Raw genomic sequence first — 24,630 nt, forward strand, 5'->3', positions numbered from 1 at the left:
CACCGGATCTAAATTTCGTTCAGTTGCCCATCTCCCGCCTGTGGAAGAGGTTGCAGAGCCTCGCGATGGAAGCATGGCAGCTGGAATGGGACACCACAACTAAGGGAAGATCCTGTACAAGTTTATGCAGGATCTCGGGGGGATGGTATGCCTCGAGTTCGTTTTTAAGAGAACGGGTGCCCAGGTGCTCACCAACCATGTTAATTTGAACCAATATCCGTTTCGATACCGCCTGGCAGCTGATGAGCTGTGCGTCTGCAGGGAGGTCCAGTCAGATGAACACCTGATGTTTGACTGCCCTGCTCTTGGGGGGGGGGGGCAGAGACCGGGCCACCCTGGAAATTAGAGATCAAGGGCCACTCGCAAGCGGCGAGTTAATGTCGCGAGAGCCGCATTGTCGGACCGTGCTATGTTCAACCGACATCAGTAGTTTACTTAAGGGAAAGACTCCTAAAGCACTGCTGTGGGAAGCTAACCTTGAGATATATGGCTGACCACTAGCCAATTATTATGGCTCCAAGCGCTTTAATATGGTGGACAGGTACTTGCTGACATTCAGCGACCTAGGCGTGGCAGCGAATTTCTGTCTTGTCAAGAGTAAATTTTAATTTATGGATGTCATATATATATTTTTAGTAGTTGATGGGGTGCGCCTATCCATTTTAGTAAATATATGACAAGTGAGCGGTTGAGACACGTAAGCCGGTGGTGTGTGGCACCGCGCTTAGTCCGCTCACGCTGTTAGATAAGTTCTAGGAGCTATTAAGGACTCTCATCGCTAAACTGTTTCGAGGTTCAGTAGCCGTTTGTGGCACAGACATTCGGTCTTATGCATTAGGACGACATAATGCGGTGGTGGCTGGAGAAATTACAAGCCAACCAATTCTCTGGCGTACGGGCTGTGGAACCCGTAGATATAGACCGAGTGGTTTCTCGAATAGCACTGACAAAGGCACCGCGGATTGACCAGCTTGACCCGGACATATATTATCATCTGCTGCCTGTCATAAGAGAGCCGCTTGGCAGGGTGTTCTCGGAGTGCCTTAGCTGGGGTTGCTTTCCGACTTATTGGAAGGTGTCTTTGGTGAGGGTGCTCTTAAAATCAGGAAAGGATACTAAGTGAGGTCGGCAATTATCGACCCATCAACCTCTTTCCGGTGATCGGCCAGATGCTTGAACGGCTGGTGGTGGAACGGCTCTGGGAAAACATCGATACGAACGGTTTTCTAAATCGAGGCCAACACGGCTTCATGAAAGGGGTTGGCACCGAAGATTGCATCTTAAACGCTCTTGACCAGGTGGAAAACGCCGACTGTAAATATGTTTTGGCAATTTTTATTGATATAGAGGCAGCATTTCCTTTCTTGTGTTGGAGTTCTGTTCATTATGAGTTGGAACGTCGCAATGTTCCCGTAGCCCTAGAGGCCGTGGTACATGACTATTTGTCTAACCGTACACCTCTGTTTAAGGATGCGCGCCTAGTTGTGGAAAAATCCGTCATCAGGGGAAGCCCGCAGGATTCTGTTCTCGGTCACTTGCTGTGGAACTTGGTATTCGACGGATTTCTGGGATTGACATTCCCAAAAGGGGTCACGGCCCAGGCTTTAGCTGATGACTGTCTCCTGTGAGTTCGTGGTAATTCACAACCACAGCTAGAAAAACGGTCGCAGGCGGCTTTGTCAAACGCAGAGGACTAGATGGACATGCAAAATTTAAAGATTTCTGTGCCCAAGACGAGGTTTATGCTTCTCAAGGCTGCAGACAAAGTATCGTACAGTCGTAACCCCCATATTAACTATAAAGGGTGTGCAATCAGCCGAGTAAGAGTGCATAAGTACCTAACTGTTTTGTTTTATGAGAAGTTGCTGTTTAGCAACCACATTAGGGAAGTAGCGGTCGACGCCGTCTCTGTGATGCACAAGCTTAAGAGGATTGGTCGTCATTTGTACATGATGTACCGAGGTATCTTCGAAAGTATGACCTATTACGCTGTTTGGGCGCACAGGTTAGAAAGACCTCGACTTATTCTTTAAAACTTTGGGGGTTGGCGTCCCCACGGGCTTAGCCTCTGCAGCTTTTCTTAGAGAAACATGTACTTGGAGAAACATGGCTTTTTATCTCCAGAACTGTGTGGTTTCCGACAAGGACGATCTTCCATTAAACAGCCATACAAAACGCTTTCCTCAATCGCCAGCACCTCGTCGCTATCTCCTTTGATATTAAAAAAGGCATACGACACAGCCTGGCGACGTGATATTCTTAACACCCTCAAAGAATGGGGAATCAAGGGCAATATGCTTGCTTTTATCCGGGGATTCTTAAATCACCGAACGGCTCGTGTTCGTGTGGACGATTCGCTGTTAGGTAGTGTCATCTTGGAGAATGGAGTGCCTCAAGGTAGTGTATTAAGTGCCACCTTATTTTCTGTAACCATAAACTGTATTACCAAATGTGTGCAGGCTTCTGTCTCATGTTCTCCATTTGCTGACGATTTTGCTATTTACATTGCGAGCCGTTCAACACCCACAGCAGAGAGACTACTACAGAACGCTATATCTCACCTTGAAGCTTGGTGCAGAATATCTATGGGTTTATTGCCAGCGATTATTGAGACTGTCTCTCGCAAGACAGTTCTGTAGCCCCCGACAACAGATAGTAATAGAAGACACTGGGCTTGCAATAAAATATCCCTATAACACTGAAATTGCATAAGATGAGCCCCCAGATGGGCGCAGTGTACATTATTGTGGCCTCACAGACACCTTTATAAAGAATCCGTATGGTACGGAAATTCAACCCCCAATCAGGGTCGACTACCCTACGAACACCAAGAAGGCATCAGTTGCCTTCTTTGCGACATACTGCAGGTGCTCCTTGAATTGAAGTTTCTCATCAAGGATTACAATCTGATATTTTTTAATGATGACATACTTTACGGAAGGTCGCCCATCACGACTTGTGGATAACGAGTCGCGGCTAGGCGACATTTCAGAAACATCATAGTAGTCTTTTCTGGGCTAAAGACCATCTTATGCTAAAGACTCTACGACCTTAGTACCTTGCATGCCTGTATTGCTCGGCATTCTATCTCATTCCTCGAGTTTCCTTTGACCAGCAGCAATTCATCATCTGCGTAAGCGATGATGCGGCAACCAGTGGGCAATCTCAACCGCATCAGAGAGTCGAATTCGACAATCCAGACGAGAAGATCTATAACACTGCCCTGTGAATATCCTTTTGACAGGGTCTTTCTTACTTCCGACCCGCCGTTGCGAAGGACGATGGTTCGGTTGCTGAAGTAGCCCGAGAGAATCTCTATCTCATTTTGCGTGCAACCACGCCTCTGCAATTGGAACGCAGAAGGCCAGCACAGATTATTGAAAGCCTCGGATATATCCAAGAAGACACCAATAACATATTTGAAAACACTAGTAGATGCTATGTCTAATACCTTGAGAATTACGTCCTCTGTGCCCTTGCCCGGGCGAAAACCATACTGGTCGTCCATTAACAAATGATCGGAAGTTAACCTACTATTTATTCGGAGGTACAAGGCCTTCTCGAAGACTTAACTATTAACGGCAAGAGTGTCAGAAGCCAGTAAGAAGAGCTTACGGTGCGATCCTTGACGCCACCTTTGGAAAGTAACTTCAATACACCACGTTTCCAACAAACTGGAAAATATCCAGCGAAGAGCATTCTATTGAAAACCCTAGTGAGGGACCTATGATTATTGACAATGTGCGAACAAGGAGCTCCACCGTGATACAATCATATTCGGAGGCTTTATTCCTACCTAGACTGCAGATTACTTGACGGATATCCGCCTCGGTAATCTCAGAACACTGAATCTCAGAACTAAAACTTGCAACTTTCCTTCGGACTCGGCGATGATACGAGGTTTCACCAACCTCAGCATCATCTGGAAGTAGGTCGTTCATCAGAAGAGTGAGAACACGATCCTTATCTATTACAACGCCGTCCTGTGTCGAGAGAGCCGACAGAAGAACGTCTTTTTTCTTCTTATGCCAGAAAACTCTATAAACTACATCCCATGGGTCCTTATTTACCTGGTCTTTCACAAAAGAGGGCCAGGAATCTCGCTTAGAAGACCTAATCTTATGAAAGTACTCGGTCCTTGTTCGGCGATAGCCCACAAGCAGAGCTGCATGTCGATCAGGGTCGCCCTTACGTTGTGCGGCTCTCCTGAGCCGGCCCACAGTCTGCTTTATCGCAATCAAGTCCCGAGTTCACCAGCCGGCTACTCTCTCTCGGCCTGTACCTCGAAAAATGGATTGATCGGCGGCTTCAATAACTGCCGAAGAAAGACTCTCTGCCAGGTTCTTTAACTGGAGCTCGTCCAAGCTTCGAGCAAAGCAAACACCCAAAGCCTGGCCGCAAGAAGATTAAAAATTTATGCCAGTCCGCTTTTCTGTGCAGGAAGCGTCCCCTTTGAACAGGAATGTTCCCATTATAAACTTCCCGCAGCCGTTTCACTATGTCAAAAACTATTAGCCGATGATCACTCGCGCAATCATCAACTACAAACCAGCTCTGAATCCTACCAGGGATATACTTGCCAATGATAACTTCAATCTTGGTACCATGGAAGGCCCTACGTCCATTTATCGTGCCGGCATAGGTAGCAACTCGCTCGAAATATTGAAAAATCTAAATTATGCTGCGCGATGACACCTTTGACCAGTTCACCGCCTTCATCCGTGATCCCACTGTACCAAAGAGGCGATTTGGCGTTCGCATCAAAACCTATCAGAACAAGACAACCTAAGCATCCTATCCCATTTTTCCAAATGCTGTTCAGTGGAATCCCTGTACTGGATGTACGAACTAACAACTACTTGGTCCAAACCATTCACGGCAAGCTTGACAACGACATGATGCGTGTCAGAGGGCTGCTACGAAAACACTATCAACGACTTCCTGCACAGAATTTCGACTTTATTGTCTTGTCCAACGAAAAACCTTTTCCATCCTTAGAAACCTGGATCACCCTGGACCATGTACGGGTGCTGTAGAAGTACGATATCCGCTATTCAACAAACTCACCTAACTCTGGTTGGACAACATAGGCACCCTGGGCGTTCAATTGACCGAATCTAATCATCCAGAGAGTAGAAATACCCTCAACTGCCCTTAGATAGCAACCACAATCCCTATTATTGACGGAGTGCCTGTGATTCTTGCGCAACCTTTTACAGTTGACACAAGACGGAGTCTCTTTCTTTTGCGGACAGTCGTCCCGCTTGTGACTTTTCTCACCAACGCATATTTGAAAATTTGGCCCTATGACCGATCCTGCAGACAAAACATCGTTGCAAGATGTGAAAATTGGAGATATTAAAGAGACCAGCAAAGGGCTGGTTGTAGTTGCAGACAATAAGGAGACAGTCCGAGTCATCAAGGACTATCCGGCCGTCAAGAAACTTGAGGTGAAAGTTGATCCCAAAAGGAAACGTAAGTCCCGGATCATTGTCTACGACATTGACCGCAGTTTGTCCGATGAGAAGGTGCTGACTCTCATAAGAGAGCATAACACCGATTTGGACAAGGCTGCAAGATTTGGACAAGACGTGGCAAGATGTGAAATCAACATAAATCCTTCCCTCAGCTAAGAATTTCTGGAAGAGATCAGCACCTACTTCAAAAACTCCGTGATACCGCTGGGTATCACGTTTACCGGTCTTGAAAACCATCCTACATTCCTTCTCGAAGGCAGCCTTGTCCAAGTCGGTGTTCTGCTCTCTTATGAGATTCTCTCATTATCTCTTATGAGATAGCGCCTAGGCTGTGCTGGAGCCAGGACTGAAACCGGTTTTTGAACAACTTTGACCTCCTTGGACTGGGAGGCCAAATTTTCATAACCTTCCGCCAATGCAGACAGAACCTCCTTGAAACGCCGAATCTTTGGAATCAATTTAGTTCCCACCATTGAGCTGACGCTCCGGGGGTTTTCTACGAAAACCAATAGATTATCTAGCTCTTCTTGCATTGTTCTAACCATCGAGGCAGAAATGCCTGGTCTGCCCTTCTCGCTTTGAAATTTTTCCACTAGTGGATTTGCCTTAACTGCCCGGTGAGCACTCCGGTGCCATCGAGGACCCTTCATCCTCTGATGTCGAGGAGGTCGAAGAAAAAAGCTCCGGCGACCATATCTCCGTTAGACAGCTTGGAGTTTTGTACAAGTCTTAGACAAGTACAAAGCCGTTGTCCTCCCTGGACGTGGATCGTACATGTTGGGGATGATTTTTTTTATATGGGAATCGATTTCTACGGTCATTAGCCCTCGTCAGATTCTTTAAAATAGGGTTTAAATCACCACTTTTTTTAAGAAGAGGAGGAACCTCATTTAAATCTCCTGGGCAGTGTCGGGTTCCGCCAGATGTTATTAAATGCGTATGTGTTCCTGCGCACTACCGACTAAACCTCCACCCCTGACTACCCTCCCTTCTGGTACAGCTGGTGTGCATTAAGAGGGGAATACGCCCTCACACACATTCAGACACCACAGTCAACAGACACGGACCTTACACCCACAAAGTTCCAAACATGAGACTAAAATCTCACTACGCACTCCACGATATCCAATCATCACTCAGAAAACATACCTCACGGCGTATATTCCACACATCACATCAAAGCCATTCACATTCAATCACATAAACAAACACCTCACAGACAATTAAACACTACACCGTGCTTACCTCACGGGTCACCATCGGATGCGGGAGCGGAGTGCCCACGACGTCATCGCACCCAGGCGATCCCCACACGTACGCGGAACCCCCTAGGCTCTAAGCCGCGTGCCTGTCCGCCCCCACACCCTCCGATGACCCCTTCTTCTACCCCTGCGAGACTTCTTCCAGACGTACTCCTCCATGATCTTCCTATCAAACCTTGCTACAGCCGTCCACTATTCCGCGCTTTCCAACATGATTTGCTGCAGTTCTTCTGGGAGGAACATTTCATAAGAGCCCTTACATTTTATTTAAAAACACATAACGCTTAACACTCGTATATATTACTACACTGATAACACTTACAGGGTGTAAAGGGCCCTGATATCAAAATGAGACAATAAATAACACACAAAAACAAAATGATAAAAACTAATATCTTAACAATACCAACATTATTAAAAAAATATCCTTATTGATAGAATAAAAACTACTTCACATAGAGATTCCTTAAACAACACTTGAATTAACTTATAGACTTGTTAATAGTCCACTGGCGTGCAGATACGGAATTATATTTTCTTTTCCATTTTTTAGAACAGCAGGAATATTATTTATTAGACCGAACCTCTTTCTGAGGTCCTCATATATGGTCCACTCTTCCATTAGATGCTTGACTCTAATAAAGTAATAAAGTAATTTATTACAAACACCGCACATTGGTCTTTGGTCGCCTGTTACAAATATGGATTTGTTATTCGTGTGATTCTGAGTCTGGTCACCGCCACTTGTTCTCGGCGAGTCAGCTTCACATCGTTCTTCCATTTGTATGGAGAAGTTTTAACTGCGTTTAGTTTCGTATTTAATCTTCTCCATTCATTACGCCACCTGTTTCTAATTGTAGTAGATAATTTTTAACATCTGCCACTCGAACAGAAATTATATCCAAGTTATCACAGACTGTTGCCGTTCTGGCAGCTTCGTCGGCGCTTTCGTTTCCTGCAATACCAGCATACTCTGGAGTCCATGCAAATACAGATCGCTGTCCTCGTCGATTAAAACGTGCAAAATGGACAGGATGTTTGCAATAACGACGTCCTTAATATTCTTGTTCCGAATTGCAGTAAGTGCACTTAACGAGTTGAAACATATAAGCACTCTGTTTTCGTAGAAATGTTCCGAGTAGCGAAGAACTTGCTGTATGGCAGTAAATTCTGCCGTATAAGCGCTTGCCATATCTGGCAGTTTCCAAGAATGGGCTTCTCGATTTACATATATGGAGCATCCAACACCGTGTTCATTTTTAGAACCGTGATTATAAACTTTTATGTATTCTTCGTAATTGCTGACGGTTGATAAAATTTTCCTGTTGTACGATTACTAGTGGTTTTTCTTTTATTTCACCACGGAAGAGATCCAATCCTGTGTTTACCGCTGGTAAGAGCCATGGCGGTATTTCTCTTGTAGAAATTGCTAATGTCTCTGGTAAAGCAATTTCATATTTTCTTTTCAATTCGTGATACCGTATTCCGGCTGGTCTGGAATAGGTAGCACGACTTTCATATAATGAAGCCAAAGCATGATTGTTAAATGTTTAATTATTTATATTGGTAGGAAAGGCCCATATATTTGCCGCATATTTTAACAATAGGATCTCTCTTCTATAAAGTAGTAGCATTATTCCGGCTTCCAACATTAAACTAGTCACCGGACTTTTACGGAAAGCGCCTGTGGCATATGTTATTCCTCAGTTATGTATTACGTCAAACTTTCGTAAATGCGACTTTCTAGCGGATCAATATACAATACATCCGTAGTCGAGCTTCGATTGAACCAATTCTTTATACATCCTCAGTAGTATTTTTTTATCTGAGCCTCAATTGATGTTTGATAAGCATTTAATAATGTTTAGGGCTTTCTTGGATCTAACAATAAAATCCTGTATATGTAATCCCCATGTAAGGGACTTATCTAATAATAGGCCTAAAAATCATACATTATCGTTGTATTGTATTGGATGATCATCGATGGTCAAGACAGGACTTCGGTGAGGAATTCTCTTCCTACAGAAGAGTATTCAGCACGTTTTCTCTGGTGAAAAATTGAAAACATTATTCCTCACAACTTCGTTGAGGACATTATCGCTCCTTGCAATTTGCACTTCACCACAGCTGTATTGCTGCTGGAACACACAATAGTCAGATCATGGACATAAGTACTTTAGCTGATTTCTGTTGGAACGGCTAACATCAGTTTATTGATGGTGATCGTGAACCAGGCACCACTCAACGGTGAGCCTTGTGGTATGCCATTTTCCAGTTTTTTTCTGATGAATATTCATTGTTAACACGCACTTGAAGAGTACAGAATGGTTGTTCATATAGTTGCTGAGTAATACTGGTAGATTGCTGCGAATACCCCATTCATGTAATTGAAACATTATTCCATGTTGCCAGAATCAAATGACTTCTGCAGGTCAAAGAAGACTTAATAGAGTGTCAAGACTCAAATATTACGTCAAAGAAGACACATCATTTTCTTGTGAAGCTTTTATATATGATATTCTCTAAATTAATCATTTGATCAGTAGTCGAGTGGTATTGCTGGAAACCTGCTTGATGTGATGATAAAAGATTTTCTTTTTCTAAAACCCAAACAAGTTGATTAATTATCATTCTTTCAAAAATTTTTCCCATAGCCCACATCAAAGATATAGGACAGTAACTATTGGGATCTGTCAGATTTATCTTTCTTTGGAACTGGAACAATATGTGCTTTTTTCCTCTGTTGTGTGTACATTTCATCTCACCATATCTGATTATATAATTCTAACAATCTATGTTTTGCAATGGTATTCAGCTGCCTGATCATGACATAATGAATTTCATCCGGACCAGAAGCTATATTGCCAGCTTTCTCCAATGCTTTCATAAGTTTTTCTATATCGAAATGTATATTTTATGAATAATTCATTTTAGTTCTGAAATTTAGCAGACCCTCAAATTCTGTTTTTTCGCTCTAAAAAATTCATCATAGTTAGCTGTTTTGCCGGCTTCTTTGAAATGATTGGCTAGTATCTCTGCAACTTTGTTTGGAGTATCTCTAACTTCATCTTCATATTGAAGGCATGTTATGGGAGTAAATTTTGTATGTCCACAAACAGCCTTCACTTTCTTCCAAACGTGTGATGCAGTCATGTGTCTGTTAATGGATGACAGATATTGTTGCCAGGATCGTTTTTTAGAATCTATCATAAGCCTTTTTGCATACGCCCTGTATTTTTTAAAGGCATTTAAATTTTCTAATGTTCAATGCTTCTTTAAAGCATTATATGCTTTATTCTTTCTTTTATAGCATTCATTTATTTCATCATTCCACCACAGAACGGGTCACTTCTCGAGTTTCCCAGATGTTCTGGAAATATATCTTGATGCCGAGTCAAATATGGTGATATAGCATCGACATCAGCTTCGATAACCCCAGTTGTTTCAGAGAGTATCATATTAGCTTTGAAGCTCGTCCAATCTGCCTTATTCAACAGCCATCTTTTGGAGATGGGCTATATTTTTCTTGTAACATCAGCTACAATTTACACCAAATTGTTACTGGAAATTTTTGAATGTTCTGGAATGCTTATGGAGCGGATTCATCTTTTTATATCATCTATATGTTAGATGGAAGTTCTTTGTAGTTAAAGTAACTGTTTCAAATTCATATCCTTTATGTACTATTAGTCTGTCTAAATGATACGATTTGACAAAATTAATACTTGGATAAATGCAAATCATAGTGCCTAAATATTTATCTCACATAGAATAGAAAAAAAAACATGTTGAAGTTCTTTTTACCCCAATAATTTGTTGCAGGTTGTAAACGGATCCAAATCAAATACTGTTAAAGGAAAGAAAGTATTTCAGTCTACGCTTATTATCGAGAACAATTTAAAAACTGAGAGTGTAAATTTTGTTCCTATTCAAGATATGTTTACTAATTGTTTTTCAAAAAGGGAATCACAAGTTATTATGGCAAAATACAACCTAACTAATGTTTCAATAGGTAAAATAAGCTATTTTCAATAATAATGTTTTATCTTAAGCCTTCCTGTCTAATTCAAGCAGTTAGCACATTTAAAAATAATAACAACAATAATACTGTCATTTGTATAGTATAAACATTTACAAAAAAAGAAAAACTAAACTGTAAAACATACAAAGTAGATTTATCTTCAGTCCATACTTTAATACAGTATTTCCCAGACTATATATCCAGTATACCAGGGCTGTCTCAACGGTAGTCAGGGGCACTGTAGCTATTGAAATTAACCATTGTTATTCTTTTACCGGTACTACTATAAATGTTTTGCCTGGGTATCAGTATTTCTTTTTTAATTTTATTTTTCATTGTTTTTATCCTTGATTAATAATTATGAAGTAAATTTTGATGAATAGAAATATTAATGTTCACTATAGATTCCATATTTTGATGTCCAGTAATTACTTATATCTTTGTATTGCTCAGGCACTATATTGCCAGGAACATACTGCTTGGACAATAATAACACTGATAAACATAATTTTTGTTTCCTAACATACAATACATGATTTTAATCTATTTTTTGATGATGAAAATGAATATAAACTCAGAATCTTTCTATCACCCACCATTTTTGAAAAATTTTTTAATTTTAATTACAGGATTTTTTTCATTTTTCAACATATAGTTAGCACTTTAAGCTCCTATATTGTATTTTGTTAGCTCATTTTTTGTCGTTTAACTTTGTTGACATAATCTTTAAATTACAAATAAACAATACTAGACAAAGAATTAAATCATATCATAGTTACATATTATGACATCATATCTAATACTGAAGAGTGAGCCTTCATGGACAAGATTAATCATGTCTGTGCAGGTCAAAACATGTAGCTGAAAACACAACTGTACTGTTTGTATTAAGCACTGGATTTAGGAAGGAATTAATTTTGTTCAGTCTTATTGCTGTCTTAAGTTTGTTAACAGTGCAGTGTCATAATGCCTCGAAATTGTGTAAATGATGTGGATGCCTTTTGTTATGTATGTGGTGAGTTTACCGCAAAATCAAATAGAAAAAACATTACACCTTTAATTAAAAAAGCATATCATTTATACTTTCAATGTAAAATTGGTGATCAGTATAAGACGTGGGCTCCTGACATAATATGCACTAATTGTTCTGTATATTTAAGAGAATTGCTGAAAGATACACAGAAGGCTTTGCCATTTGGTGTACCTATGGTTTGGCGTTAACAAAAGGATCATGTAACTAATTGGTTCCTTTATTTAACAAGTGTGTCTGGAATATCTAAAAAATCTAAACATACTTAAAATATCCTTCATTGCAATCTGCAGTCAGGTCTGTACCTCACAGTGAAATTATTCTAGTTCCTGAGCCACCTGTGAATGTATGTTTCGAAAGCAGCAATGAAGAATCAGGCAGTACTGAAGAAGACAACAATGATTTTGATTTTGAATTATCTTCCAATAAGCCACATCTTATATCACAAGGTGAATTAAATGACTTGGTTAGGGATTGAAATTTATCAAAAAATCAAGCTGAACTGTTAGGATCAAGACTGCAAGGTTGGAACAAGAAAATACAAAGTTTTTGGGCTTTTGAAGCCAACAAAAAGAACTTTCTCAGTACTTTATTGATAAAAATAATTTGGTTTATTGCAAAAATATTGATGAGCTTATGTTGCCCTTAGCACAAGATCATAAACCTGAGGACTGGCGCCTTTTCATAGATTCGTTCAAGTATAGTTTAAAAGTGGTTCTACTACACTAGATAAAAAATATCCTTCGATACCAATCGTTTATGGTATTAATTTGAAAGAGACATATGATCTGATGAAAGACATTCTTGAAAAAATAAATTATAAAAAACATAGCAGGAACAAATGTAGTGTTTTGAAAGTTATAGTGATTTTGTTAGGCATGCAGTTAGGCTATACTAAGTACATGTGTTTTCTTTGCGAATGGGACAGCCGAGCAGGGATAAACACTATGGTACCAAAGAGTGGAAGAAACGAAACAACTTAACTCTAAATGGGAGAAATATTATTGATGAGCCCTTAGTTGAATCCAAAAAAATATTTTTACCCCCTCTCCATATCAAGCTAGGACTAATGAAAAATTTTGTAAAAGCAATGAACGAGGATAGTCCTAGAATTTTGTACATCAGGCAGAAATGTAATGTTCAGGCCGAATGTAAGTGAAGGAAAAATTAATGAAGGAATATTTGTTGGTCCTCAAATAAGAGAGTTGGTCAAAGATGATATATTTAACTCGATGTTAAATAATGTAGAAAGTGCAGCTTGGACTTCATTTAATGATGATTGCAAAAGTTTTTTCAGCAAACAAAAATCCGACTATTACCACAATATTGTTAATCAACTTCTTACTTCATACAGAGCTAAGGATGTAATATGTCTTTGAAAATACGTTTCCTCCACTCACATCAGGATTTTTTCCCAGACAACCTCGGAGACATAAGTGATGAACATGGTGAATGTTTCCACCAAGACATTTCGATTATGGAAAGCCACTAAAAAGGGAAATGGAATACTAACATGTTAGCTGATTACTGTTGGACATTAATTCGGGATGTGCCTGGAGCTATTTATGAAAGAAAAGCATCAGCGAAATCATTCTTATACAGGTATGGCCATGCAAAATTATAAATTTTACAGATTTTATCTATATTTCCCCTTATTTTTTTTTGAAACATAATTTATTTAAAACTAAGGGTAATAGAAAAATTGTATTTACAGATCTGTAATTTATGCAAAAAAGCAATTAAAGAAATGTATCACTTAGAGAAACATTAAAAAAATTTTTTTTTTACTTTCAGTGTAACCATCTACTACTTGTCATCCAATCAATCGTGTACCTTTGATCGTTTTAATTCATTTTGGATGTTCTTTCTTATACGTTTTGGCTCTGCAAATAAAAAAATATTATTTTCAGACTATCCAGTACAGTTATAAGATGAACAGAGAACTATTAAATGTTTATTTGATTAAATTTTTTAATAATAATATTTATATTTAGAAATAGGAATATGAATGTGTGCATCTGCAAACAAAAAGAAATTAAGAAAACTTTAAAAGTATTAGAAATGCTGCTTAAAGGTTATGTACTCTGCCAGTTAAAAGTGGAATCATTCAGACTGATTTATATCAGATATCATTGGATATTATTAAAAGAAAAGATTTCTCCTTGTCTTTTGGCTGAGAAGACAAAGATGAAAGAAATTTTTTAATGATCTTTGTTTCAGTTTTATTTACTTGAAATTATCAAATTTATACACATACAGATACATAGAAAAACTCCTGTTTTCAGTTTAGATACAATATTTCTTTGATTTTATATATAATGAATATATGTTTGTAGGTGATAGAAACTACTTGTAGAATTATTTTAATTCAGTGATCTACAAATACATATTTTTTTATGTAGAACATGTGGATTTATTTCCAATTTATTATTTTTTTTCCTAAGACTGTTAAGTGGCTATGGAACTAATTAGTTAACTTTTTTTTTGTATTTATTATTATCATTATTTCTCAGAATTAAGTAGAAATTTATTTTTACAGATTCATTGGAAATTAATAATCTAAATGCAATTGATATGCTATCCTTGATAGATACAAGTAGTGAAGACATATTTATTAATTCTTCAGAAATGCATTTTGAAAAATTATTTATCAGTGGTAATATTACTGCTCAAACTGTTCATCACGGCTGTCATTTACCAAAGGTAAAGACATAATAGTAAAATAATGATACTTGATCATCTAGGAATATTTATGCAGTAGACTGTGTAAATTGCCAAGCAATAATTGCTCCTATTTGTAATATTTAACCATGCTATTGTGTATTTAGGTCTCTCACTGTTATTATACAGCACCCCTTAATTTACTTTCCTGTAGCATTCAAAAACTTCTCTGTATTGCCTTCTAAGTTTCATGTTTGAGGAGAGTGCACAAAAAGTACTTTTCTCTACATACTTCCTATTTGTTCTATGGTTTTTTATCTCACCACTAATGGCTATTCTTACTCAATTATTCTCTGTTTATTCTCACTCCAATATAATGTACACCCACTTCTTAGTTCTTTTTCTCCTTTACCTTTCACTCAGTCCTTAAAAATTTAATCTTTTTTCCATTATGCACTCTTATTCCTTTCAACCCTACCTTTAAATGACATTACAATCATTATAGCCAACTCTAGTACTTCCTCTTTACCTATCATTCACCTGGTTGTATGCTTACCATGGTAACCTAGGTATTATTCATCACTTGCAGAGGATGCACTAATCTTGTTCTACTTCTATCATGAAAATACATAATATACAAGTTTCATATACAGTAATGGCACTGACTCAAAGGCCATCTCACAGCTACTGCCAGCAAAAATAAAGATGTCAGGAAAGCTTAATCCCCTAGCCCTCAAGTCTTCTAATATTGTTAAAGTTATAAGTTGTAATAATATAAAAGGATAAGCCAAGAGGAGAGGCTGAAGACAACTTCAGAAAAAGTAATAAAACTACTGTAGACAATACCCTAGAGGAAAAGATTCTGGGGTGCATAAAAGAACAAAAACGATTCGAGATAGGCTGCTTGACATTGCAAAACCATGGGAAGGTGCGGCCATCATATCCCTATATCAAAAATTAAAAACAAAAAGTAGAAAGACAGTGTCAGTATCAATTACATTTTAGTTACATTTTAGTTTAGATAACTTCTTTCTTATCAGTTCAATTTTAATATTTAAAAAAAAATTATTACTTTAAATAAAAAATAAAAATAAGTAATCTTAACTGAATTGCAGATTTTATTGGTGCTGATAACTTACCCTTTCTTTGTGAAGACAAAAAATTAAAACGCTTTTTATTCATCAACGGTAATTACTGTTTATTGGTTTAAAGAATTTGTTTTTTCTTGAATTAAGATCTTTATTCAGAAATTAATAAGTACAGAATTTTGTTATGAACTGAATAATTTTGTAGTGAATGATAGCAAATAAAATTTTAAAAATTTCATTATTTTGCAACAAAAGTTAATCTAAATGCTATATAGACTGATGCAGTGTAATTTGTTTTGTAGCAAATTTATCCAATTTTTTTTGATAAATCTAATAAGTGGCAATCCATTGACGCAACAGAAAATGTACATTGGAATAACAAGAATGAGAAAAGCAAAGGAGCTATTCAGACATTATTTGATGATGCAGTTGTTAAAAATCGTATTCAAAGGATTAGTGGAGCTGTTACATTTAGTCAGGATCTTATTGCTTCTAATGTTTACACAGAATATAACATTAATTTTACAAATGTATCGCACATCATTTCCGATGCTGTACTTACAAGCAAAAAAAAACAGGTAATAATTTAATTAACTACTTATTTAGTTTGCATATTTTCCAATAACCACTTTTTTTTCTTTTTTTATTTTTTTCTATAAATATATTTCTTTATTTAAATTCATCAGTCAGGTAATGTATGTGACCTACTATCAAATCTTTTTTTACACAAATGTTGTAAAAAGAAAAGCCTTGCCGCAAATCAAGTAACCATGTAACCTTCTCTGCTATCACTGAAAAATATTCAAAAAGTCCTTGTTCTACCACGTCATGATCACTTTCAGAAAATATTTCATCTGACTTTGAATTTTGGGGATTGATGAGAGAGCAGGTGGTCAATGTGATGAATAAATTCCTCTCCACAACCTCTGTTGCACGGGAAACTAAACTTAATAACCTACCTAGACCTAAACCTAGTCAACCATAATTTCCAAATATGTGTCTACACAAGTTGTTTCTGCTAAGCTTTAGCAGATTTATGATAAAACTTGAATGGCTTTTATGTATATAGAAAAAAGTAACACAAGATTAGTCTCTTTCCATGCATGCAGGAGCATTGCAAGATGGATCGGAGAATTTTAATTTGCAACAAGATTGGTGCTCCTCACTGCCATAACTCTGTACGGGATTGGTTGATTAAATGTTTTCCCCAATTGCTGGATCGTTCAGCGATGAACCTGATGACACAGCTTGTTTGTGGTGGCCTCTGTGATCATTTCATCTGACCCGATGTGATTTTTTTTGGGGGGATTTTATGTGATTGTCCCTCTGCTACCTACTGATCTACCTGGTTTGAGGTACAGGATTGAAGCAGCCATCACTTCTATTTCTCCAGACATGCTAGTTAAAATATATCTCTTCTATCAGTTGGATGTGTGTCGCATGAAGAAAGGTGTTCACATTGAATACTTGTACGGAAAACTTGCAAGTTACTCTTTCATTTTATTTGCGATTCATTACTGTATGTCAAAGTTAAAAGATATTAAATAGTTTTAAAACTCTGATATCTTTTTTTTGTACACTATTGTAACACAGTATTGTGTCTGATAATGATGAAAAATCATTACAGCTAATACATCAGTGATACTGATATAACAAGTACCTTATAAAAATTCTAACCTATTATTTTTGATACTGAAATTTAACTAACTACTGGACATTATCTATCGAAGAACAGTCGGTGAATGTTCTACAGTTAAAAAATAAATCAGAAAATAACACGGTTTAAATCAATGTCTCAACCATCGGTACGAGAAATAATACTACCGGTACCTGAATAAATTGGCCTGCAAAAAAATTAAGCTTTAAAAATATGAGAAAAAGATGAACGTTAAAAAATTCAAAAAACGGTAATAAAAAATTTATATAATTATTTAATAATGTTCTGTACATATATAATGGTGAATACCTGTGAATATTTAATTTATTGAATACATCGTGTTTTTGCACAATCGGCAACAATAAACTACCCCGCAACGCATGAAGTGTAGTAGCGGAAGATATCAAAACAACGCCGTACTAAAGAGTGCGGCTTTAGCGGTACCTTTGTTTATGACAGCTATGCGCACGATCAATTTATTGAAAACATTACATACACAATTACATTCTTTACTTTACGCAGTCGACTACTAGTGTTATAGTGAAGCGGTTTACCTTTAATTATTGAAACAACATAAACTTTTATTCCTCTTAGATGAGTAAAAAAAATCGAGGAACTTTATTTATTTTTTCCGCACTGAAAGTTGTACTCCAGGAAATGGATATATAGAAAAATCGATCGAAGCAGAAAATTAATGTCCCCAAACCAAAGCAATAAATCTGCTTTCACAAGACACTGCAACGAGTACTTGAAATACGGTTTTATACTTTGGCCGGGTTCTACAGACGATGTACGTCCGATGTGCATAATGTAAGGAAGTTAAGAATAATGATACCATGAAACCGTCCAAATGTTACAACATTTAAAATCAAGACATCCCGAATTATAACAGAAAACACTGGAATATTTTGAACGACAAAAACATGAATTTCATCTCCAAAATAAACAATTTTAGGAAACTTTTATTCAAAATAAATAACGATCGAAATAAACGTACATATTTAGTTGCACTTTGTATAACCAAAACAAAAAAAAATCGTTCACAACCAGAGAAAATAATTAAACCACTGTTAACTGGTGTTTGCAATGAAATGTTTGGACCCACAGCTGCAGAACAGATCAATTCCTCTCTCAAATGATACGATTAGTCGTCGAATTGAAACTATCTGAAAATATTGAATACCGGTTAATAAAAAGTATTAAAAAATCACTGATGTTTGTCATCCAGATTGACGAATCATGTGATATTTCTAAAAAAAAGCTATTTTGTTCTGCTACGTACGGTGCATTGACTATTTTTCTGAAGAAATGAAAGAATTTTTATTATTTTACAAAGATTTAGATTCCAACACAAGTTCCGAAATTTTTTATTCGTTGAATTCGTATATTACTAACCGTTCCTTAAACTGAAAAAATTGTATCGGTATGTGTACCGACAGAGTAGTAAATATGACCGGCAAACATTGCGGAGCAACAAAAAGGATTCAAGAAATCGCTTCTCCTGATATATTACTAGCACACTGCATAATACATCGCCAGCACTTAGCAGCCAGAAACGACAAAAATTGTTAATTTCGTAAAGAAAAGCGATCTTAACTCTCCATTATTTGCCATTTTGTCAAGAGGTAGGAGCAAAATACCAACATCTCTTACTACATGCAGAAGTAAGATGGCTCTCGCGAGGAAAAGTGCTTACCAGACTTTACGAATTAAGGACGGAAGTGGAGTTTTTGGTAGAAAAACAGTCTCCATTATCAAAATGTTTTTCCAATTTGTATTGGATTGCGAAACTGCCGTATTTAAGCAACATATTTTCTTACATAAATGACTTAAAACTTAAGTTTGCAGGGAAGTATGACAATTACAGTTAATTTATTTAACAAAATTGATGTTTAAAAAAAATTCAATTTTGGTTAAACAAACTTAAAGAAAATAATCCTTAAGTATTTAATTCTTAATACGATTTTATTACTACACAAAAGGAATTAATAGCCCGATAATCTGATTGTAGTAATAAGTCAACATTTGCACTCATTATATGATGGATTTAAAAAATATTTCCCTACAAGCATAAACTTGCAGATGAATTTTTACGGATAACTAATCCTTTTATTAAGAATAATTGCAATAATATAAATTTAAGTAACAAAGACCAATAACCTCTCTTCGAACCGCATTCAAACACATTAAAAACAATGAAAATGTTACTTCCCTTTGCAAGCACAAATTTGTGTGAAGCTGAATTCTCAGCTATGACACTTATTAGAACCAAAACAAGAAATCGTTTATCAATAAATTCATCTCTTCGATTAGGTTTAACAAAATTACAACCAAACATCGAGACAATTGCGCAAAATGTGCGACAACAAATTTCTCACTAACTTTCATTATTTACAATTAGTTTGTAATATGATTTGTTTGTACTACCTATTTTTAAATAAAACAAACTACATTTATTTTTTGATTTTCACTTACATATTGTTTTGTTGTTTATAGATAGAAATGATATCAATTAATATTACGTATATGTAAATTTAATTACCAATAAAATAAAAATATGATTATAAGTATTTTCTTTTTTCTCGTCAAAAAATCTAAGCTTAGGTTCTGCTGGTCTCTGTATATTTTTCTATAATTTTATCGGTCCACCATAAAAAAAGGGTTGAGAAACACTGGTTTAAGTCATTACCTTTATTTTAAGTCATAATATAGAATAAAATCTTTGAGATTTGTTTAAAATATGTATATTATAAAGTATTTATGTGTCTAATTTCCAAGGTTAACAACAGTTTATTACTGCCGGCTGTAATAACCTTTAAAAAAGTATTTTGTAGTGTATAGTGTTAGAAATTGGTATTGATGACAAGTGCCAATAAATATCACATATGTTGCAATCCTTAAGAAGTACATTTTAAGTTAACGAAATATAAAAACTTTCCTAACAATTTTAAATAATATTTTTTTGGTTTCTACAAAATATTGGACTAATGCAGATTTAATTCACTTAAAATAGTGAAATTGTTCAAAGAAAAGAATGATATTTACTACATTTTCTTCATATACTGAATTTTATGTTATCACCAGCTGAAAAAACAATTACTATTCAATCGTTTACTACTCTATCTGTTATAATTTCAGTGGATTTATTTGTTACTTAATTTGGTTCTCTATTAACAGGTTATAACAGGTGAGAAAATATTTTTAGCATATATTTATTGCGACTATATTACCGTATTAGAAGATGCATTTATTGATGCCATTGATGGTATAAATATACTCAAATTAAATGGAACTGTTATTAAAAGAAATACAAATCAAGTCATCGCTGGAAAAAAATATTTTGATAAAGGCTTCAATGCTTTCATCTTCAACACGGGAGGTATGATTAAATAATATCAGGTCGGAAACGATATCTGATCCATATCGCTAGTTTAATAAGTTTTAAGGTTACTTTATTTTTGTTTTTGCTGAAGAATATAAACAATGAGTAGGGGAAAGTTTCTTTATATTGTAATGGAAACGAAAACAAGGTTTTGTTTTATACTTCAAATAAAGTTTATTAAACCAAGTATGTGCTGTTTCGAACGACTAGCTGTTTTTAAAAGTAAAATCATAATCCCGTTACTGTAGAACTTCTGTGTTATCTGGACAAAAAGATAAATGATTTTCAGACCTCTTTTGAAACCAACTTTATATCGTTAATCGTTAACCTTCTATCAAACACACCAAATTTTTTAATACAGTCACTTGCCTGTTGAATTTTATGAAACATATTTTTCATCGATTATGATTATTTTTAAACCCATATTTCTTGCATATAGTGTTTTAATTATTATAAATAATATTTTAAAAGGTAAATACATTTAATAAAGAAATGATTGCCGATAATATATTTTTAGAATGTTTGATATTTTTTATATTCTCACATTTAATCGATATAAAATATTTTTTTTTTAATACGTCAAAAATATAAAGAACACGATAAACATTTTTCTAACAGATTTGAAATAGTGCTGTAAAATATTTGTTAAGGAATGTTTTTGTAGCATTTATTACGAAATACTTGGGCAAATGTTTTTGGCAGACAAATTTTTTTTCCACATGCGACTGTTGTGTTACACATTCCAGTCAAGTACCTTTGCTTTTTTCTGAGATCGCTGTTCATTTTGTTATTCTGCAGGATTATATTTTCTAAAAAAAAAAAACTGTCTATTGGCAATGATAGCACGCATAGCTTCCTTTTTCATTTTGTCCATCAATAGGTTATGAAGAAATTTTCGTCAACGTATTTTAACATAAAATTATCTGCTATCGTCATTATAGAATAAAATACAATTAACGATAAAGAGAATACAACTAAGGAGATTGATGTGAATAACCTTCTGGTTACGGTTATTCCTGAAAAAAAATTATTACACGTTTTATCAATAGTACCCACTCCACCTTCTGTAGTATCGTAGTTGGCGATAACGTTTGGTTTTCTGCTTGCATGTCTATTTCAATTTCTTTGTACAAAGAAGATATGAGTAGTAATGATTTATTCATTTTAGATACATAGCTCTGCAGTGTTATATTTTTGAAAGCCAAAAATGATAGGGCACGTTTTTTTTTAAATATGAGCTTCAAATTTTGAGGGGATTACTTTTTTGTTTTTTTTTCAAGCGGTTCCAATAAATGCAATGTTTTTCAATAGGTCTTCAATCAAAGACTACTGCTGGTCGTATCAATCATCACAAGATTTCTGTTTTGAGTTTTCTATTGTTCTAGTTATTGGTTTTACTGTGTTTGATGGGTTGACATTTAATGTCTACAATTAAAATTAAAAAAAGAAAACAGAATTTTGTACTACTTTCACGTTGTTAATAAAATTTTGAAAACAGAATAGCAAGAATAAAAGGACTGAAACACAAGGAGGCAAAAACCAAGCAGAAAAATTTACACCTGTTTGACAAAAATTCAACAGCCTGGGTAACTGAAAATTAAGAGAGTTCAACAGAGACTGAAACCAACAGTAATCTGATGTTGCAGGTCAGGAAAATACAGTGAATGCATCAAAATTTCCTGGCCAAACTCTCTAAATTTTTGACGGATCACCAAAAATGTGTTCGGAGTGACGTTGTAGTGATGGAAAGAAAACACCTTTCCTGTTAATCAATTCCAGTCACTTTATCTTGATCCCCCAGTGTAATCTTTTTGTTCAACAGTACATGTTAGAGAATAAACTGTTGACTGGCTGTTGTTTGGTTGTGAGCAGCAGCTCACAATGAACAATTCTTTTCTGATCCCACAACAAACAGTATCACGTTTCTTCATGTCAGTCCTGGCTTCACCACAGTTTGCCGAGCTTCATCCCACTTCGACCAGGAAACAAGATGTTGTTGTACGTGATCCATTTTTCATCGCCAGTTATATGCCATTTCAATTTTGTTTCGTTTCAGCAATGATTTGCAGATAAATATTCAATCCATTATCATTATTAAATTATGTGGCGCCCAAAAATCGAGTTTTTTTTTATCAGCCTTCTTCAAACGGGTTAAAACTGTTTTGTGGTTGATGTTTAATTCCTACTGATTTGCCAGTCATGTCAATATTTTCCATGATTTCATCAAAACCTTTTCAGTCATTGGCCAACCAAAGTGAGGTGCATCACTGACATCTACACTTCCAGACTGAAGAAGCTTGAATAAGTTTTGTGCCACACATAATGATACCAAATCATATCTGTAAACATCATAAATATTTTTAGCAGCCTGAGTTGAATTCTTCATATTCATAAGAAAATATTTATAACTCATAAGAAAAATACTTATCACATAAATCAGAAATTGTAACGATTGGTTGCTTTGCTTTTGGTCATGTATTTTTAAGATAAATATTGTATTTACCACACATCATATTGATGTTAGAGCTACATAAGAATCACCACAAATTAGAAACGGAAAATCATCATAAATTTTACAGATAAAGATAAGTTTTAACAAATAAAAATTACGACTAAAAAGAAAATCCAAATAAATAATCTAGCATTCTTTATTCCTTATATAACAATAAAAAGAAATGTTTTAGTTAATAATTAATTAAGGCAACAGTTATTCACATATTCTCTTAATGACTACATAATGCTTACGCCTGTGCTATCTTAATAATGTAAAAAATATTGTAATAAGCTAAGGTATTATGATTTAGACCTAAAATATTACTGCTTAAGAAAATTATTTGTCATACTTAGATTTATTAGTTATACTCTCATCAGTTAGGCCTGTGACATGCATAATGACAATAATTATATACAATTATATTGTAGTTATGCACAAACTAATCAGTATTATATGAAGAATTAACTTTACGTAGAACAGAACTTCCAAAAAATGATTTAACCTTTAACTGGTGAGGTGACATCAAAATGACAGCACGGATCTAGTTACTACCTGATTACCACCACCCTTGATTACATAATGAAACGTGCTTTGCAGTAGCTGGTTATTTTTTAGACAGTTAGTGTGCCGTGCACTGAGAATTTTTATAGTGTCTGATTTTTCTCAATTGAGTGTCTGACATAAAACTGACGTGCTCCCCATTTATGTAAGTACAATTTCCTTTTGTAAAATGATCAAATAATGCGGATTTTTGCTTAAATATTCATTTCTGTGCACGTAGTTGTTTTAATTTCATTAGCAAATTGTATTAATTTTTTCCAGTGTAAAAATGAACGTGAATGATCAGAATTTCGAAGAAGCAATGCTTCGTGAACTGGATGGATGGGAAAGCGAGGATTCAGATATTAATGAACTAGTTACAGGTCAGAATAGGGAACAAGGTGCAAATGATAATAAAGAATGGGCTAGAGATGGAAATCGAGAGGTGGTTGCTATAGGAAATGAGGAACAAGCTGTTGATAGGAATGACTTGTCAGCGAACATGGCACAGATTTGAGGTCAATGTTTCAGGAGGTGGTGAAAATGTAGGGATTGATAAACATGGGGAAGTAGATGAGAACATTTATCTGAGTAAATCCAATTTTAAACAGTCTAAGATCTAATGTAAAACTAAGAAGAAATGTTCAAGTTACGACACAAAATATATTACGAATTGATAACAGGCGTAATATTCGAAATGAAAGTGAAACTGGAGTATGGAATAAATTATTTTCCTATTTTAAAGTATTTCACTGTATTAAAAAGTGGTTTAAAGTATTAAAGATGTTTTAAAAACCTCTATTCGCTTAACAATAACTAAAATTAAAAATTTACTTAAAAATGACATAAAAAGTAACAAAAAATTAAGGGTGTCAAAATGATATCAACTCACTGTATGTCGCTGAAACATCACCTCACCAACTGAAGGTTAATCCTTAATTGACGAGTATAAAACTACACCGTCATAAAAATTACTACTTACACATATTGTTTTAATAACATAGATAACAGATTGTTA

At 35.7% G+C, this 24,630-nt stretch overlaps 1 protein-coding gene across 1 annotated transcript in view; it reads left to right on the top strand.

Annotated features, from left to right (window-relative positions):
• Positions 1-24,630, top strand: part of LOC142322572 (uncharacterized) — a 111,423-nt gene that overhangs the window by 75,967 nt on the left and 10,826 nt on the right. The window contains exons 21-24 of the mRNA XM_075361647.1: positions 10,562-10,751; positions 14,330-14,493; positions 15,842-16,117; positions 20,374-20,575. Coding sequence (XP_075217762.1) covers positions 10,562-10,751; positions 14,330-14,493; positions 15,842-16,117; positions 20,374-20,575 — 832 coding nt within the window. The remainder of the gene's footprint in view (positions 1-10,561; positions 10,752-14,329; positions 14,494-15,841; positions 16,118-20,373; positions 20,576-24,630) is intronic.

Source organism: Lycorma delicatula, chromosome 4, assembly GCF_047948215.1.
Source record: "Lycorma delicatula isolate Av1 chromosome 4, ASM4794821v1, whole genome shotgun sequence".
NCBI classification, from domain to species: Eukaryota; Metazoa; Arthropoda; class Insecta; order Hemiptera; family Fulgoridae; genus Lycorma; species Lycorma delicatula.